This window comes from Mustela putorius, unplaced genomic scaffold (genome assembly GCF_011764305.1).
Source record: "Mustela putorius furo isolate JIRA1106 unplaced genomic scaffold, ASM1176430v1.1 tig00537236_pilon_pilon_pilon, whole genome shotgun sequence".
NCBI lineage: Eukaryota > Metazoa > Chordata > Mammalia > Carnivora > Mustelidae > Mustela > Mustela putorius.
Genome location: NW_025422376.1, coordinates 1289 through 21687, shown reverse-complemented (window position 1 = coordinate 21687; position 20399 = coordinate 1289). Strand labels below are relative to the sequence as shown.

Below are 20399 nucleotides of genomic sequence, written 5' to 3'. Positions count from 1 at the left end.
TTCTACAGATTAAAAAGCAAATTGCCTTTTATCCAAATTCTGTATATTCATAATGTCCTCCCAGCCTTCCTGGTTCCTTTGTAAAATATCCTCTTTTTGTGTTTGAAATTAGCTAATTGCTGGCACAGTTAGTGGTGGTTGAAAAGGGCTGCTGATGCTTTCTGAATGCTTTGTGTTATTGATTCTTGTACATATTCTAACCCAGTGGTTGGTTTGTTTATTTCTGAACTGCAGCTCTAGCCAGGGATACATTTTACATTGTGATGTAGTATGTATGAATTACCTAAAATAAGTCTCATGAAATAATAATCACCCTAACTATATGTATTCCAGTATCTTGTATTTCACCTCTTTTTTTTTAATGGTCATCATGATCCACTAAATAAATTAACATGACCTGCCAAAGGGTTTCAAACTGCAGTTTGAAAAAGTGGTCTTCTGGTAAATGAAAGTTTTTACTGTCTTCTTGTGATTTGTAAAATATACTGGCATGTATTCATTTTAATTTGCATGTTTTCAAACTGTAACAAAGTAGACGCTTCAAACAGGTACCTAAACTGTAATCGTTCATCTAGAATAAAAATTAAATAATTAAAGAGAGAAAACTTCATGTTTAGAAGGTAAGATTTTTGTTTTGTTTTGTTTTTTGTTGTTGTTTTGAGATGAGGTTGAACTTTCTATTCTTCATTCTTTTTACCTAAGCTCAGCTATTAAGCAATGTATTAATAGTGAGATCTTTGGTCCCTTTATTTGTTGAACTTCATATGACTAACTTAATTAGGAACATTTGATACTTGTCCAATTAATGTTTTACACTTAATGTTTTACATTTTATACAAATTATGCCAAAGCCAGTAGGAATATTGGGTGCCATGATTCCTAATTTGTCACTTAGGGAGGCTTAATCAAAATTAGTTTTGCCTCTCTACCTTTTCTGTTTGAAGAAGTAGAAAAAGATGTTTTCCTGGCTTTTTCTAAGCTCTTGACTTGGTCAGGATGCTGACATTTTGACTATCTGCATATGAACTTCTTCCCACAGAATCAGAAGTGTTTATCACCAACCAGCCAAGATGAACATGGTGAAGAGGATCATGGGGCGACCAAGGCAGGAGGAGTGCAGCCCCCAGGACAACGCCTTAGGACTGATGCACCTCCGCCGTCTCTTCACGGAGTTGTGCCATCCTCCCCGGCACATGACTCAGAAGGAACAAGAGGAGAAGCTGTACATGATGCTGCCAGTGTTTAACAGGGTAAGTCCACATTGCTGAGGCCATGCTTTCCAGGACTGGTTAACACTGCAGGAATTTGAAGGTTAGAGTAAATCACAGAGAGGAAGAAATGTTAGAATGAGTGTTTAGAAGCTTGATGTTTTCTTTACTTCCTTTCAATTTACTGTGAGCCACGTAACTTTATCTGAGACCTGGTCGGAGTGAATTCCATTTAGTTTAACAGATAAAAGGAAGACTGAGCATTCTGTAAAATGTTCCTATAATGGTTGAGTTTTGGAAGAGGGATGCGTTATAAATTACCATTTGCTATTTCCTTTTTTTTTTTTTTTTTGAAATGATGGTTTATTGCACCAAAGAATGTAATTGCCCAAGTATATTTTGTATACTTGATGGAATCATCTCAGTTTGCTTTGTTGTTGTTGTTTGGCAGGTTTTCTGTAAGAGATTTTGTAGTTATAGGCCCAAGAGAGTCTAAATAGAGTTAATTTTTAAGGTATTTTGTGAAGTTGATTACATGTGTAACAGTCTTGGTGGGAATATTTAATTTTTATATTTTTATCCAAGCTGTACAAGTACATAGTTCAAAAATTCAGGTAGTTCCAGAGGCTTTCAGACCCCACTGCTCCTCACCGCCAGTCACTGCTGCTGCTTTTAGCTTTTTCAGCACTGAAGGTCACCCCTTGAAAGAAAGTTGTTTAAAAGTCTGTGGGTATTGGGGAAGGGAGGTCTCCTTCGAGAATGTGATGTAGGGGCACGTGGGTGGCTCAGTCAATTGAACACCCGACTCTTGATTTTAGCTCAGGTTGTGATCTGGAGTGGTGGGATCAAGCCCTGCATCAGGCTCTGTGAGCAGCAGGGAATCTGCTTGAGAGTCTCTCTCTCTCCCTCTACCCTTTCCCTGCTCACGTGCGTGTGTGCATATACTCTTTTTTCTCTCTGTCATATAAATAGGTAAATCTTAAAAAAAGAGAGAGACAATATGATGTGATTCTTGAGGCCTTAAATGATAACCATTAGCCCAATTGGAATTAACTGGACCAGATTAACCAAGAAGATAATTAGAGTAAGAGATTAAAGCATGAATCAAGATAAAAAGCAACAAATATTTTCATATGTGCCAACATCTATAAGGAGTTCCAAGAAGTTGATTTTATATCAAGGAGGAACAAAAAAAAAAAAGACTGTCAAGATTGATCAGAGGTACATCATGATGGGTTTGTATATTGTATTAGAAGTCAGCACTTTTCCGGGAGGCATGAGGAGCCAATGAAGTATTTTAAGCAATAGAGTAAGAGAGTAGAAGGGAGCAAGGTAAGGTGTCTACTAGGTTTCTAATTTGGGAAACTAACTGGGAATTGTTTTTCCCATTTGCTCAGAAAGAAAATTTTAAAAGATAGATTCAGTTGAATTATTTGTGAGCTTCCCAAGTGAATGTATTCAGTAAGCAGAGTTAGAAACTCGGGTATAAGATTTGGCTGGATATGTGCTTTGGGGACTCTGGCAAGAATGGGGTAGTTGAAATCCTGGAAGGGGATGAGAGAGTGTACTCATGGCTTATAGTGCCAAGTGAGAAGAGCACTCAACTAAGGATCATCCATGGAGAATAAGAATGTCTAATGAAAGGAGAGGAACACCTGAAGGGTACACAACAGGAGTTGGACAGTAGCAGTACAAAAAGAATCAGGAGAGGGGCGGCTATAGAGCCCAAAGATAAATGTATGAAAAGAGAAAGTAGTCAGCACTACCATGTATCATAGAGAGAGACCCAATAAGATGAATGTTCATGAAATTTGATGGTTTGTAAGTTACTAGAATGGCAGAACCAGAAAACAGTGAGTTGATAAGTGAATGGGAGATGAAGAGAGGCAATAGGAATATACTGGGCTTGTAGAAATTTGAAAGAAAGGAGAACCAAAGAGATGAATGGATGTGAACTTGATGATAAGAAGGGTTTTTGTGTGTGTGTTTCTTGTGTTTTGCTTTGTATGTAAAGATGGAGGAGATTCTGGCACATAAAGAGAAGGGAGAAACCAGTGGAAGAGGAAATGTGGAAATTTTTAAGAGTGAAAGTGATTGAAGTGATTGAGAGAGGAGAGCATGGAGTCAGATTACTGCGGAGCAGGGGCGCAGGTGAGCCTTGCCCAGGAGAAGGATACTCCAACCCGGAGAAGAGCACATTTTGTTGGGTGTGAATATGATTTGTAGTTAGGTATGAGAAGTTGAATAAGATCTTGCTTGATGACCTCAATTTCTTATAGTCATCAACAGAAGATGAGCCTTGGAATAAGTTAAGGGGTTTAAGAAAATTGTGATGATTTGGAATATTACAAAAGAGAATGAGAGTGATGGTTGAAAGGGATGTTGAAAGAATTAAAGGGAAAAGAATTGAGGGTCCAGTGGAAGTTGGAGATGATAAATTTGTACTGGATCTTAGCCACGTGGGTGTGTGATTTTTCTCCTGCAGGCACTTGGCAGCATGCGTGTAGAAGCAGATCAGGCAGAAAGATATATTATTTATGGGGATTGAGGTTTTGCTGGGCTGGTGGCAGCGGGGCAGGGGTAGACGGAGGATAGTAAGAGAGACCAGTTCGTACATCACCCATCGGGTTGAGTAAATGGGAAGAGCGGGTGCAAACATTAGTACATTTAGAGGTTGTTCATTTTTTTAATCTGTGAAATAAGAGGCTGAGAATGATGGAGAGAGGAGATGTTCATGTAGGAACATGCAGAGAGGTGGGGAAGGGTTTAAAATAGCTGCTGTGAAAGTGAGGGAGAGAACAGATTACAGACAGCCATTTTTTTTTCAATTGTATCTTCATTGTTAATTTTAAAAATGTTATGTATAGCAAATTATTCCAGGACTCCTGATAGTCAGTACCACGTCACTGATTTTTAAATATTACATATGTTTAGGAAACAAAAGACACCATTTTAGAAAACTTTGTAAAAATTACAACCTCTGTTATTAGTCATATTTAATTTTTGAGTAGCTTTATTCAGCAACAAATATATATGGAGTTGTTTGTTTGTTTGTTTGTTTTTTAAAGATTTTTATTTATTTATTTGTCAAAAAGAGCACAAGCAGGGAGAGGTAACAGTCATTAATTTTTATTGGAATCAGTTCTGGGAAGTTGTTTGTTTCTTTTTTAATCTTTTTATTTTTGTTCTATCTCATTGTTACAATGTACTATTGGCCTACTGAATAGTTTGAGGTAATTTTCTTCTCTCAGACTTATACACATTAACGAAGTGATGGTAATGTTCAGAATAGTTAAGGCAGTTGTTCTCAGCTGTTAACACAAATTAGTAAGTAATATCCTACATATGTGTCCCATGTATTTCATCAGTAAGGCTTCTATAGCCAATTCAAGTGAGGCTTAGGCTGGAAGAATCATCTAAATATTTGTTTGTTAAGTAGAGTTGAGATGCTTTAGTGATTCTCTATTGCTTAGACTGTGACTTAGTTCTCTTATGTTATATATTGTCAGAAGTTTCATTATTCTTTCAAGTCAAAATTTTTAATTGCCTGAGTAAAAGCACTTATATATGCCTTGCCTTACACCTCTAGTACAGTGAGTGATTTAAATATCATAAAGATCAGTTAGCTCTTAACTAATAAAAAGATAGGAACTTTTTTCCATACTATTGTGACCAATTTAAAAAATACATAGTATTCACTGGATTGTCATTAGCAAAAGAAAATTATCCTTAGATAAGATATCCAATCCATTAAGTTTGAAATATATAGCTGTATTTCTTTAGTGTTTGACCATTTATACATGAACATTCTCCACTGCTAAGAAAGAGCTTTAATGAAGGGTGTCTGGTTAAGTGTCTGAATTTTGATTTTGGCTCAGGTCGTGATCTCAGGGTTGGGAGATCGAGCTCTGTGTTGGGCTCTGTGTTGGGGTGTGGAGCCTCCTTAAGATTTTTTCTCTCTCTCTCTCCCTCCCTCTGTCTCTTCCCAGCTTCCTCCCTCTCTTTAAAAAAAAAGAAAGAAAGAAAAGAACAAAAAAAAAAAAAAAAGAAAAAAGAGTGAAAGAATAGCTCAGTATGGTTCTAGAGTTCCGGCCATGATTGCTAAAAATGAAATGTGCTATCAGTTTTTGAGACTGCTTGATTCTTGCTAAATGGCAAATAAACCATATTGCTGTTAGACATGAGCATCTATCTACAGAATCATTATTAAAGAGTGCTCAGTAGTGTTATTTCAATGTGTGATTTTTGCCTTTAAGAGACACAGGTTGAGAAATGGCATGTGTTGAGTCCTTTTTCTGGGCCAGGGCTCATGCTGAGGTCTTCAGCTGCCTCCCGTGGTCTTCATCACAGTCCTGCAAGGAGATTGCTGCTGTCATCTGAGAGATGATGATGGAGTCTGAGAAAAGCCGAATACTATTTATCCAGGATTCTTAAAAATAATTCTTAAAAAAATAAATAATCTTAATAATTCTTTTAGTCTTAAGAACAAAAGCTTATTGACAAATACTTGGCTTAAACTATTAAAAAGTGAGTAACATTTTAGTCATCTAAAAATTAACTGTCATTGTTAATTACTGTGGTATATGTTATCATACTTCATTGTGTGTTTTACAATACAATTTTACTAACTAGATCTTCTATTAGAAACTCCCTTTGTTTTTTAATTATTTATATTTAGAAGCACCTAAGTTGAATATAGTGTTTTTCTTTTTTATCCTTTACAAGTGACCTTTACTTTTAAATTGTTGGCTTTAAAAGAATGCTCAAGTTGAGAATCAAATGAGAGTGAGATCAGGAGTCAGGTGAACTGTTTACATTTTTACAGCTTTGTGTTTACATATACACAGTTAAGTTCTTATTACCTAATACCAGTACAGTTGATATTGGACAGTGTAGCTTAGGGCTGTGCAAGAAAGGATTTGCTAAATTCACATCTGAAATAGTTATATTTTCTTACCCAGCCATTGGCAAAACTGAGTAGTTGCAAGACCCTTGCAGAGCAGATTAGAGTGCATGTTCTGAGCCAGGCGTACTCCGAAGGAGAGAAAGGGACTGAGCGTTCTCAGTTTCTTTTGAGTTGGTGGTCCTTCTTAGAAACAGGGAGAATACACATGTTTTCCTAATAATTTATATTAATTAATAAGAAGACTCACTTACTATGAAGTAATGCAATTGTATCTTCATTGTTAATTTTTAAAATGTTATGTATAGCAAATTATTCCAGGACTCCTGATAGTCAGTACTACGTCACTGATTTTTAAATATTACATATGTTTAGGAAACAAAAGACACCATTTTAGAAAACTTTGTAAAAATTACAACCTCTGTTATTAGTCATATTTAATTTTTGAGTAGCTTTATTCAGCAACAAATATATATGGAGTTGTTTGTTTGTTTGTTTTTTAAAGATTTTTATTTATTTATTTGTCAAAGAGAGCACGAGCAGGGAGATTGGCAGACAGAGGGAGAAGCAGGCTCCCAGCTGAGCAAGGAGCTGGATGGACATGGGGCCTCAGGACCTTAGGATCATGACCTGAGCCAAAGGCAGATGCTTAACTGACTGAGCCACCCTGGCATCCCTATATTGAGCTTTCGTGCTGTACTTGGCATTAAAATAACACTATTAGTATGTTCTCTCTGAGTATGCCAAAAACATTTAGTTGAGGAAATGCCAGAAAATTTTCTGTAGTTCAGGTGGATATTAAAAATGACTCTTCTGAAATCAAGTCTCACTGTGCTGTTCCCCTCTTAAGGTAAAACTGTGTAAAGTGACAGTGCTAGGGTTCATACGAAGTTTAAATGAGACAGCATAATACTGAGTGATAAAAGCAATGCTTGGAATCAGACAGACCTAATTTTGAGTTCTGTCTCCACCACCTTCTGGCTTTAGTTGTTTAACTTTTCTAAGCTTTAATTTCCTTATCTATAAAAATGAGGACACTATATAGGATTTTATGAGATTTAAATGATAATTCTCTGTCAAGTATTTGCATAGTGCTAGGCACATTATAAATGTTCTTTGTTTGGTAACTGTTAATCTTCCTGAATTTGGTAGATAGCATATTTGTTCCTCATTGCTGTTTTTTTTTTTAATCTGAGTTATGAAGGTCACATAGATGTTCTAGAGTCATTTCTTCTGAGTTGAACAGTCTCTTGCTTAGCTCTGTCCTTTGGCAAATGGGGAGATGGAGAACCAGAAAAATTTGACCAGTAGTGTCTGAGGGTGAAGAGAATCTCATCCTCCTTGTACTCCCAGCTCATGCTCCATCCTCTGTAGCACACCTTTAAGTACATGATTGAAATGTTGCCCTTTTTTAAGTAATATTGCTATTTGTAGAAGGTGGTTATGTACTAATATTTTAGATTTAATTGTTGAAGTTAATGACAGAAAAATCTACTCTTTGCTACCTTAGATGTTCAGTATTATCTAAATGTCAGTTCATGTTTTAGTCCCTGTACTTCTCCCACCTTATCTTGCACATTTCCCATCTCATAAAATACATTCCATTTGCACCAGTCTTTGGATTCCTCCCCTACCCCAGTCCCTCGTCCATGTCCACCTCTTAGCACAGCTCTTTGAGGTGCCCAGCACCCTCTTTGTTGGGCAGTCTGAATTGTGTGACTTTGTCTCATCACGCAGTGTCATTCCTTCATGGCAGTGTCATCTCAGGGAGACCTTCTTGGATAGCCTGTCCCCACAATAGGCATTCCCTTCTGGTTACCCTGTTTACTTCTTTTAGAACATATCACTAATGTAATTTCTATTCTTAATTTGTCTAATGTTTCTCTCCTGTACTAAAATATGAACTCCGCAAGCATAGGAATCCTCTTTGATTCATTTACTTTGGTATTCACCACTACCTGTTTACCTTTGTATTCATGACTCCAGATGTTGCCTGGCATATATACAGATCAATAAATATTTATGAGTGAATAAATGAAAAGAATGAATCACTAGACTAAAAGTTGTTTATGTCAAAGAAGCAATAGTTGTTCGTTTCAAATTAGCAAATAGGACATAACTCTTTTTCTGTAATAGTGATTTGGTCAGTTCAAGGAAGGCATATCTTTTGAAAAAAGTTTCTCATGTCAATAAAGCAGTTAAATGTCAGGATTTGTATGAAAATTTAGATTTTTTTCTTTCTTTCAAAGCAGAGTGGGAGGGCGGTAAAGGGACAGAAGGAGAGAGAGAATCTATGCAGGCTCCACGCCCAGTGTGGAGCCCAATGCAGGCCCTCATCTCAAAACCCTGAGATCATGACCTGAGCAGAAATCGTTTTGGGCATTTAGCCGACTGAGCCACCCAGGTGCCCCACGTTAGTTGCATTTTTAATAATGTATTATTCACCTAGGGTGGAGACTGCTTCAATAACTATATCCATATACTGTCTAAGAAACGATCTTTTTGTTTTATGAAGTTGTCCTCATAACTCTTCAGAATAAAATAATTCTTTTTTTTTTTTTTTAAGATTTTATTTATTTGTCAGAGAGAGGGAGAGAGAGCAAGCACAGGCAGACAGAATGGCAGGCAGAGGCAGAGGGAGAAGCAGGCTCCCTGCCGAGCAAGGAGCCCGATGTGGGACTCGATCCCAGGGTGCTGGGATCATGACCTGAGCCGAAGGCAGCTGCTTAACCAACTGAGCCACCCAGGCGTCCCCAGAATAAAATAATTCTTAATAATTCTTAGTAGCGGGGCGCCTGGGTGGCTCAGTGGATTGAGCCACTGCCTTCAGCTCAGGTCATGGTCGCAGGGTCCTAGGATTGAGCCCGGCATCGGGCTCTCTGTTCTGCAGAGAGCCTGCTTCCTCCTCTCTCTCTGCCTGCCTCTCGCCGACTTGTGATCTCTGTCAAATAAATAAATAAAATAAATCTTTTAAAAAAATAATAATTCTTAGTAGCAAAATATGTATTAATATATTCTGAGTAATAGGAATATTTGCCTGTTTTAAATTAGTTTGATGAAAAGCTTCATAATTGCCTTAGCAAAATACAAAATTGTTTTTACAGATTTTATTTATTTATTTGACAGAGATTGACAGTGACAGAGGGAATATAAGTAGGGGAGTGGGAGAGGGCAAAGCAGGCTTCCTGCTGATCAGGGAGCCCAGTGCGGGGCTTGATCCCGGACCCTGGGATCATGACCTGAGCTGAAGGTAGATGCTTAACGACTGAGCCACCCAGGTACCCCCACGATGGTTTTATAAATAACAGTTATATACTCACATTTCTGAGTTGGTAGTAGAATGGTTATTCAAGCCTTTGTCATTATTAGGCTTCTCAGTTTCTAGTCTGCCTCCAATTTGTTTGTTAAAGAATATGGGTCTTACTAACAAATGACCCAGTTGAGTTATAAACACATAACATTTATCAGTATCTCAGCCAAAAAAACCCAATTTATTGAGGTCTTGAAAAGTCCAGTTTATTCTTTAAGATCATGTAAAATTACTCCTATGTAAAGTTAATGAACAGTCCTTAGATAGCCAAACAAAAGTATACCCTGTAGAGTTGATTTGTTGTTTGTTTGGTATTATAAGGAATATAGTATGTGTTGTAAGAATGTAAGAAATATATTTGTTATAAGGAAATTACATTATAAGCTGTATCCTTTTCTTGAGGATCCTTGGAAAGAAATTTTTATGTTGTAGTATAAAAATGGAGATACTTCCTTAGATATATATTTTTTCTTACCTAAGGACATTGTGAACCATGTAGTAGAGTAGTTCTTCTCTTTTGTATATTTGAGCCAAAATTTATGACCCAAACATGGCAAATACAGAACTGGTCTTTTGGTCTTAGATTTTGTGTTTTTTTTTCCCCCATCTATTCCCTAGCCTGATTTATTTCCTTGTTTTTGTTTTTCTTTCATAATTTTGTATTCTCATGTTACAATTTATTTAGCCTTCAGTTCTACTTAAGTGTTCTCTAGAATTTGTTGTGTGGGGTGTAGGAAACAGGATATAAAACAAACATATTTAGGGGATATCTCCATAAATTAAGGTAAAATAGAATACGAAGATGAGTAAGATATAATCCCTCCTTTTGAGTGACATTTGAATAGATAATAATAAGAATACAAGATACTGTGTGTGATGAGTATTATAATAGAGAGCTGTCATAATAGTTTTAGAAGACCGGATTTCCTTTTAGCATAAAAGAACATTTTTCAAAATAATATTTCAGGATACATCCAGTTAAATAGCCATTTCTTTTCCTAAGACTGTTGTTCCAGGTTTCATTTCTTTGTCCTCTTTGCTGAGTCCACACTGATTTATCTTTAAGAAGTATGTATTCTAGGGGTGCCTCATGGCTCAGTGGGTTAAGCTTCCAGCTCTTGGTTTAGGCTCAGGTCACGCATGATCAGTGGTCTTCAGATGGAGCCCTGCCCCATGTAGGGCTCCATGCTCAGAGAAAGTCTGCTTAAGATTCTCCCTCTCCCTCCCTCCCCTTCCCCACTTGAATGCGCATTCTCGCTCTCTAAATAAATAAAAACTTTTTTTTAAAAGATTTATTCTAAAGTTCATTTGTCTTAGTTTTTTTTATTAAAACAAGTATATTTCATGACCCTCATCATTCATTTTCTTTAATCTTTTTCCTAACAGTACTATTTTGGAAATTGTACAGTTTAGAAATTCTGAGCTATAGCATGAGTTTAGTAATTCTGTATTCAGTCTAGGACTTAACTATAGATGAATCCCTGCTCTTCACCATCTGATGTATCTGTGTACCATCATGGAACCTTACATTTTTCTCTAATTTTTTTTTTTTAGATGTATTTACTTATTTTAAAGAGAGAGCACACATTGGAATGTGAGTGGGCGTGAGTGAATGTGAGAATCTTCAGGCAGACTTTCTGCTGAGTGCAGAGCCATACTCAGGGTGGGGCACCGCTCAGCTCCACCTCAGGATCCATGGATCATGACCTGAGCCTAAACCAAGAGTCTGAAACTTAACCCACTAAACCACCCCAGGCTTCTCTTTCTCTAAATTCTTAATTTAGATCTCTTCAAAGAAACATGCTTTCTAAAGTTTACCAGTAAGATGGATTCAGATTTTACACACAGATAATTATACTTTGGCTTTTATTTCATTTATTTAATCATTAATTCAAAAGATTGTGTAATATGTACTAGGAAATGTGGCTAGATATGATTTATTGAAAGAGTTGTATTTTAAACATACTCAGATTCAAAGTATCTGTATAAGAATACTTTTTTGACTTGATTTTCAAGTCATACCATACTTTGAAATATACAGAATGAAAGTCAGTAGTTGGCAATGCTTCATTAAAATTGTGGCTTTTTTTTTCATCCACAGGTTTTTGGAAATGCTCCGCCAAATACGATGACAGAAAAATTTTCTGACCTTCTGCAGTTCACAACCCAAGTCTCACGACTGATGGTGACAGAAATTCGAAGGAGAGCATCAAACAAATCTACAGGTATTTTTACTGAAACCAGGAAAAACTATTTGAATAGACTGTTTGGTAAAAGTGCTATTAAAATAAAAGAGAAAATTGACTCAGTTTATCCATGTGGGTTTTAATTACCTGTCCCCGTTTCCATTCTCACACTCCCTGCTGTTGGTGGGTTCAGCATCTCCCAAGTGGAGCAGCTGTACTCAAGACCATTGTCCTGGGACCTCCGATCCCCACCCCTGCACTCCCAAGAACACTGTTTCCTTCTGAACAAATCCAGATTCCTAGCATGACATTGAAGGCAAATCCAGGATCTGGCTGTATGAAGTTATTTTTAGTCTACAATATTATTTCTTGTTTTCTTTTCTATATTTCAACCAAACCAAGCTGCTTATAGTTGTAAACATGCTGAGCTCTTATTTTTATCCTTTACTTACGATGGTTCACCCAGAGGGGAGACTCTCCCCCCCACCATCGGTATGTCTAAATCTTTGAAGCTTAGATATTAACTCATACCTCTTCGATGGAATGTTTCTTGATTCCCTTAATCAAAGGAAAAACCTCTTTGTAACTACTCTTTGCTTCTCAATTCCACCAGGGGTTATTTGTGTGTGACTTCATCTTCCTATTAGACTGCTTAGGGGTCTTTAACCTATAATTTTTACATATAATAAGCTTTATTCGGTAATTTTAAAGTTCCTCAGGTATCCTCCCTTTATCCAATATTAAAATAAGTTTCTTGACTTTATTTTGTTATTTGGGTTTTGTAATGGTTGTTTGGGTGGTAGCTTTCTTATTGAAGCATTAGACTAATAAATTGATGATTTGAATTCTCTTTATAATGTCCCTTTGGACAATCACTTATTTTTTCATCCCATCAAATTCCTGTTTTTCCCATAGTTAACAATAATGCTTTTATTCAGTAATCTTATTTTTAAATTTATTTTTTATTAACCTAATACAGGCATGTATTTAAAGGTCAGATAGTTAAAATGTTAATTAAAAACAGCATCTCCCTTCCATCATACTAGTTCAACTCCATTTCTCACTCTCACATTAAAAAAAAATTTTGGCATTTACCTGTGCCTCTAAATGATGTGCTTGCAGTATGTGCCCCTCCTTTTTTTCCACATTTAGATCTATCTTTTGACTTCCACAAAAGAAAATGAGGCTTTCATTCTCTAAAGTTCACCACCATTGCCCATACAGTGTGTGCTTTCTAAGTCCCTCCAGTATAGTTCTGTCTCAATTTGATTAGATCAGTATTATCTTGTATGGACTGTGACCACAGTATTTAAGATGAGTCATATGGTATGCTGTGATTTCTTTTCTTGAAGACTTCTTTTCCTCCACCTCCAAATGAGTTAATAATTGCCTATATTTTGTTTCCTTTTGTAGATTTTCATCCCACATTCATCCCCTATTGCTAAAATGTTTTTCTGAATCTCCCTTCAATATCATTGAAGGCATCAGATATTCTGACAGTTTCATCTTCTTTCAGATAGCTCTTCCGGAACTTTCAGATAGCTCTTCCGGAACTTTCTGGCTTGCATTAATCCATTAATCCATGGTAGTTGCTCCCTAGGCCAGCCGCATAGCTGTCCCTTTTATTTTTCCACTCATGTTGTCTGAGGTATCTTTCTAGTTCTTTGAGATGGAACTTCTGTTTTCTGAATCTCAAGGCATCTTTCTTTCTCAAACTAACTTTTTCATTTTTTTTTTTAAGATTTTATTTATTCATTTGACAGACAGAGATCACAAGTAGGCAGAGAGGCAGGCAGAGAGATGGGGAAGCAGGCTCCCCGCTGAGCAGAGCCCCACGCAGGGCTCAATCCCAGGACCCTGGGATCATGACCTGAGCCGAAGGCAGAGGCTTTAAGTCACTGAGCCACCTAGGCGCCCCTAACTTTTTCATTTTTGTTAAGGCATCTTTTCCAGCAGTTTCCTGAGGAAAGATGCAGGGGAATTACCATTTAAGGTTTAGGTTTTGTGTGTTTGTGTGCTTTCATTTTGTTGTGTTTTTTAGAAATCCCATTAGTGAAAAAACATTTTTTTGACTGTTACTGTGAAAGATGGGTTCCTTTCTTTTTATAAAGGAGGGTGAAATCTTCAGGTGGACAGCCTTGCAGGTACCTTGGCTTAGAACAACAGGTCATTTAGCATGACTTTATTGCAGAAAGGAGAAACACAAAACCAGGGGTTCAGCAGCAGACACAGGTCCACCACTCTCATTATCTCATAGAAAAGTGTGCTTGGAAAATCCCTGATGCCCCTCCATTCCTGAAGTACAAACACAAATATGAACTTATCAGTGAAGAAATAAAAGAAACTGCTTATGATCTACGCTGTTTGAGTACTGGAATTGAGTGTCTCTTGGATGTTTATAGGAGCTGTTTACAGATCATTGCTGTTTAGTCCCAGGAGACTTTGGGCCCCAGGGGAAGTTACAGGCCCTCCTACTAAACAGCGGAAGCTACCAGTGTCATGGGAAGTTGAGTTTAGGTCTAGCAACTCCCTTGGGGATGTAGTTGTAGGGGGTGTCTTAGCTAGGGTCTTCTCCAGGCAGCCCAGGGTGAGCTCCCGGGGTCATTTTGGAAAATCTTGCAGCTTGCATTACATTTATCCCCCTTTCAGTAGGTATCAGATTCTAGGTTAGAAATAATTTCATGTGAGAATTTAAAAATAATTTCTCCTTCATATTCTGGATTCCTGCACTGCTATTGAGAAACCTGAAGCTACCTAGATTGTTGTTTGTTTCTTTGATCAGCCTTTTTTTCCTTTTTTGAGCATTTAGGATCCTCTCTTTGGCTCTCCTGGTCAAAAATTTCATGATACCATGCCTTGGAGCATATATTCTTATACATTACACTGAGCTTTGACCTTTGGGAAAATTTTGGGAATTATTTATATAATAATATCCTCCACTCAGTTTTCTTTTTCTAGTCAGGTGTACCCCTGAGACTGTCCCTCTCATTTTCTTATTTTCTCTCATTTTGTATTTTTGGCTTTTGACCCTATCAGTTTTACCATCCAGCCCTTTTATGAAGGTTGTTTTGTTTTCATTTGTGACTTGTAATTTTAATTCCTAAATGTTTCTTTTTTTATTGGTGTCTATTCTTTCATAGATTCTCTTTTTAGTTCTGTTTCTTTCAGGTGGCCGTTTTTGTTAATTTGCTTTTGTCTGTCTTTTAGGTTAGAGGACTTCCTTGGCCATCTGCTCCTATGTAAGAATGGGGCCATAGAAAGCTGCCCGCAGCTCTGCACTTGTGGGTGGGGCGTGCTCTTGTGAGGCTATTCTGTTGACTCTCTCCCCTGAGCTAGGCAGAGTCCCCAGTTAAGAATGTCCAGTTTCTACTTGGAAGATACATGTCTGCCTCTCAGCATTTTGGAAGCCAAGTAGGGATAAGGTCTGAGGACCTTCAGCATCCAGGGCGTAAGCTTCTGCTTCTGCATGATCTCCATGAGCCCGCAGCTGGGCCTGGTGTGATGGCCTCGCTCCCTCGCTCCCGCCCCAACCTTGACACACTCCCTCACTCTTTGCAGTGAGCAAACACCCAGTGTGGTGCCCACATTAGTGGGATCGGGGCGGGGGGTCCTCAGTGCTCTTTAACATACTTTTACCAGGCCTTCTGTGTACACTCCCATGTTTACTCCACTTCTAGAAGCACCTGGCACCCACCAATTCCTGAGCCTGTTGGAGGTTCTGTTGTCATTTAGTTGCTTTTTCATTTTTCCTGCACTTGCTTTAAGATTCTAGAGTTTGCTAAATCAGTTACCACTAACCTCTCTGCTATTTTCGTATCCAAAATGTTGCTTTCATCTTTCCTATTCTTTTTGTCCTTATGGGTTTAGCCTTTTTGAAAAATCCTTTTATAACCATTTTAGTGGGTGTATTAATCTGCTCAAGCTGCCGTAACAAAATACCATAGACCAGTGATGTAAATAAGAGAAATATTCCTTCACAGTTCTGGAGCCTGAAAGTCTTAAGATCAGAGTGTCAGTGTGGATTGGTTTTCTGGTGAGATCTCTCTTTCCTGGCTTTCTTTTTTTTTTTTTTTTAAAGATTTTATTTATTTATTTGTCAGAGAGAAAGCGAGCGAGATCGAGCACAGGCAGACAGAGTGGAAGGCAGAGTCAGAGGGAGAAGCAGGCTCCCTGCGGAGCAAGGAGCCCGATGTGGGACTCGATCCCAGGACGCTGGGATCATGACCTGAGCCGAAGGCAGCTGCTTAACCAACTGAGCCACCCAGGCGTCCCTCTTCCTGGCTTTCAAATAGCACCTTCTCAAGGTGGCCTCACCTGGAGAAGAGACAGAGCGCGGGTTGTCTCTTCTTATGAGGGCATTAATGTCATCATGAGGACCCCTACCATCATGACTGCATCTGAACCCTAATTGTCTTTCAGAGGCATCTCTGATACCATCACGTTAAGAGTTAGTGCTTCCACAGAGGAATTTGAGGAAGAGGGACACAATTCAGTCCATGGCTGTGGGGGCTTCAGGAGAGAACAGAGATAAATGCATGTGCATAACCTTCCATCTTTAACGAGAGCCCATCATGGAGTCTTTGGAGCAACAGCCATTACAATATTTTTAGATCGAGGGACTAAGTTTCTTATTCGGAAGTAGTACATTGTATTAATCGATGTATGGATTTTAAAGTGAGATGATTTTAATTATACTTGCAGTCCGTAAAGCAAGTTCAGTGAAAGGTTGTGAGATAGTTTAAGGTAACTTCCCACCCCTGTCTTCTCCTTTCTCCACGTACAGTGGGACTGCATTCTTTTTGTCTTTCCTGATTTCAGTTATTTCTGTAGAACAGAGAAGTTGCACTTAAATATAAGATTTGTGTATTTTAATTTATTTTTTTAGCTATTTTAAACAGGTAACATGAAGGGAAATTTCTCTGTTCTATACTGACTCCTGTCATTGAATTTTCTTTCTTGAGCGGTATCCCTGGATTAGAATAAAATATTCCCCAAATTGTATTTATACTTGCTTTTCTGTTGCTGTCTTTTTAAAATACCTAATCTGCATGTTTGTAGAAAAACACTTTTCTGCCCTAGAGATTTGTTTTCCTAAGTCCTCTTATGATTTTACATACATAGGGTAGGTTTTTCGACAAAATGGAAAGTATCTTAAATGAAGCACATGATGTCTTATTGTTAAATACAGTAATAGTTACACGGGGGTTTTTCTTAAACTTTTTATGTTACAATAATTCTAGACTCAATCAGAAGTTGCAAATATAGCATGACTTCTTGATTTCTGGGTATTTTTAAGATACATTTTTCCAGATCATGTAATTCCATATAATTTTTAGTTTTAAATTTTGAAATTTATTAACTTCAGAGTCCATTGAATTGAAATTCAATTTTGTAGATATTACTTCCATAAGAGAAAACTTTCCTGTTCACCCTATCTCAAATAGATCCTTTATCCTCTATCCCCACACCAGTATTTTATTCAGTCACCTTAAATACTGCCTATAGAGCTTTGTCATCTGAAAATATCTTAGTTTACTTAGTTTTACTATCTGTTGTGTTCACCCTTATATGACTTAGAGGACTACTTGTCACAGATGAGGTGCTCAAAAAAATCTTTACTGATTTTTGATAGAGGATTTCTCTATTTGGTGGTTTATCTTTTAAAATGCTTTGAGAATTAGAAGTGTTAGAAAAGCCAGACTTACTATGGTTAAGAGAGAAAAGCATAATTTTGGAGTATATCCTTTGTCAGTCTTAAAGACCCCTGGCTGTGGGAATTCTTATTCTTTTATTTTTTAGTGTTTAATATTGGAAGTTTCTTTTAGTGAATGTTATCAAACTTGGATGGGGGCAGGGTGCCTGGGTAGCTCATTCATGTAAGTGTCTGTGCCTCATTTGGTTAAGTGTCTGTGCCTCATTTGGTTAAGTGTCTGCCTTTGGCTCAGGTCATGAACCCAGGGTCTTGGAATGGAGCCCTGCCTTGGGCTCCCTGCTCAATGGGGAGTCTGCTTCTCCCTCTCCCTCTTCCTCCACCGCTGCTCAGTCTTTCTTTCTCTCTCTCTCTCTCAAATAAATAAATAAAAGTCTTTTTAAAAAGATACTTTGGAGATTTTTTTGATCTTTGGTTTTTCTAGTAAAAAATTTTCAGGATTCCTAGGCATATTCTGAATCATCTTTTTTCTTTTTAAGATTTTGTTAGAAAGAGAGGGGGAGAGAGAGAGCGGGCGCGCGTGAGTGCGGAGGGAGGAGCAGAGAGGAAGGCAGACTGTGCCGGACTCTATCCTGGAACTTCATCCTAGGACCCCGAGATCATGGTCTGAGCTGAGTCCACTGCTTAACCAATTGAGCCAGCCAGGTGCCCCTGAATCATCTTACCTCTTGTATATCCTATTCTCATTTTCTGATTGACTGATTTTTATTGCAGCAAAAAAAACACATAACATGAGATTTACCCTCCGAACAAAATTTTAAGTGTATCGTACAGTTCCCTCTAAGTGCAGTGTCTTACAGTAGATCTTTTTTTTTTTTTTTAAAGATTTTATTTATTTTATTTGACAGACAGGTAGGCAGAGAGGCAGGCAGAGAGAGAGAGAGAGGAAGGGAAGCAGGCTCCATGCTGAGCAGAGAGCCTGATGCAGGCCTCCATCCAGCTTTGGCTGAGATCATGACCATGACTGGTGCCGAAGGCAGAGGCTTTAACCCACTCAGCCACCCAGGCGCCCTTACAGCGCCTTTTTTTTTTTTTTTAACCTTTTTTCTAATCTTCTATAACTGTAACTTTATACTCTCATTGAACAGCAGCTCTCCATCTCCTTCTCTCAGCCCACCCTTGGCATCATTCTACTTTTTTGACGCTGAATTTGGCTACTTTTGAACTTGTATTTCACAGAAAGTTATCATTGAAAGTAATTTGCTGTAATTCTATGCACATAATTTTTCTTCAGAAATTGAGCCCTCTGTGATTCATTTGAAAGTTGTCTGTATTTGTTGTGCATCACAGCAAGGTTATTTTTTTAGGATTCCTCTGAATTTGGTGTGAAGTACTTGTTATTTAGTATGTTACCTAATTACCACTCACATATCAAGCCTCTCTTATCAGATCGCTTCTAACGTGGATTATAGATATCTCACAGTAGGAATATAAGTATATCTGCAATTCTGTTGTTTGAATCCATCCATCAGAAGTTAGTAAAAAAATGGAAATGTGCAAAATGCATATAAAAGACTGGTATGTAATACATGAGGGCAACTTGACAGTTCTTGTATTCTCTGCCTCTGCGTCCCATAATTCTCTTTTGGTGGTTGTTGCCTCCATGGTGGCTTTTGTTAAAAATATGTAGTGGCCCCCAACTAATTTGTGGGCCATGTTGTGTACAGGGTATAGCTTAAGATTTTTTCCTACCTTTTGAAGTTACTTGTAATAATAAGTTCCACTATGCAGTCTGCTTAAACATGGTCATATAATCATTGAAGCAAAAAATCTCCACCCATGTAAAATAATATCTTCAGTTTATTATTAATGATATCACTGCATGATAGGTGCTGCTGGTGTAAATACAGTGGTATGATCCCCAGTGGGCAGTGGCCTGATGAGGGAGGAGCTAGTGGATGCTTACCACAACTGGTGTCTTACACAGAAATCTGTGGTGGGATTAGTTTATATGAGTGGAATCCCTAAGTAGACAAAACCCAGCCTCTTTTTTTTTAAAAAGAAAAAACAGTGTGCCCCCCCCGCTTCTCTCTCAAGGATTCAAAGCCTACAAACACCCTCAGGTAATTTCTGATTCCCAAGGTGTGGTTGTGGATTATAAAATGAAAAAAAAGAAGAGCATGGAACACTATGAGTTCTAATACTATTTTTCTGACTAACTTCTGTGAGAGGTTTTGGGAATGGGCCAAAAGAGTTTTGGAGGCGTGGTTTCTTCATTTAATGAAAAAAAATCTCATACTACTGTGTATGTTGTTTTACATATTTATCCTGTTGCATAAGTTTGAAATGATGCTTTAAAATGCAAAGGACCTCTTGTATTGCATTACGTTTTACATTTTGATTGCTCTACGTCCTGTCCTGCCTGAAATTCACTCCTAGTCTGTCTTTAAAATTTCTTTTACCCTTTATCTACCTTCTCTTACTTAATCTAATAATGAGTTCTACTAACTCCATTTTACATTTTTTCAGTTGATGTATTTGGTATTGAAAATGCCGTGTGAAAGCTACCGCTTGAAGCAAAAATGATTGCAACTCATCCAAGATGGTTAATCTTTAAATGATTCCTTTGTCATAAATCGTATAACCTTCAGTTTAAACATTTAAATTGTATTGTTAACTATAGTGAAATTGAAGGATTCTACTGCAATTTGTCTGGAATAAAGAAAGTGGTTTTTTCTTCCACAAAAAAGTTTTAAAGAAAGCACTTGTTTAATTTCTTGAGGTTTTAATTTTGAAAAAATTTATCCTTTATAGTATACATAATTTTTAAAAGATTCACACTTTCCAACTTTTTTCAAGATTTTTACAATTGGAGCTTTCTTTGGGGACTCATTTTAAATAAAATAAATAAAAAAAAGAAAAGTGTGGGGGAGATCCCATTTAAGGGGTGTTTTGAATGGGCAAGCCAAAAAACAACTTGAAAAATTACAGTAGGTAAGGGGTAAATCAAATTAGTTCTTATGAATTTACCATTTGTTATGTATCCCTTTGGGTCAATTGAGGTATCTCTCCAAACAAATCTTTCTCAGAAAAGGGGGGTAGTAGTTGTTATTATTAAGTATGGGGTAAAAAATTGTTCAAG

General features: G+C 37.5%; 1 protein-coding gene across 1 annotated transcript in view; it reads left to right on the top strand.

The window, feature by feature from the left end:
- LOC123390133 (WD repeat and FYVE domain-containing protein 3-like) overlaps nt 1–11739 on the top strand; it is a gene marked incomplete at its 3' end in the record, with an annotated part of 42389 nt that extends 30650 nt beyond the window's left edge. Inside the window, exons 2-3 of the mRNA XM_045073485.1 lie at nt 1040–1250; nt 11523–11739. Of these exons, the coding sequence (XP_044929420.1) occupies nt 1071–1250; nt 11523–11739 (397 nt within the window). The remainder of the gene's footprint in view (nt 1–1039; nt 1251–11522) is intronic.
- Between the last annotated feature and the right edge of the window lie 8660 nt (nt 11740–20399).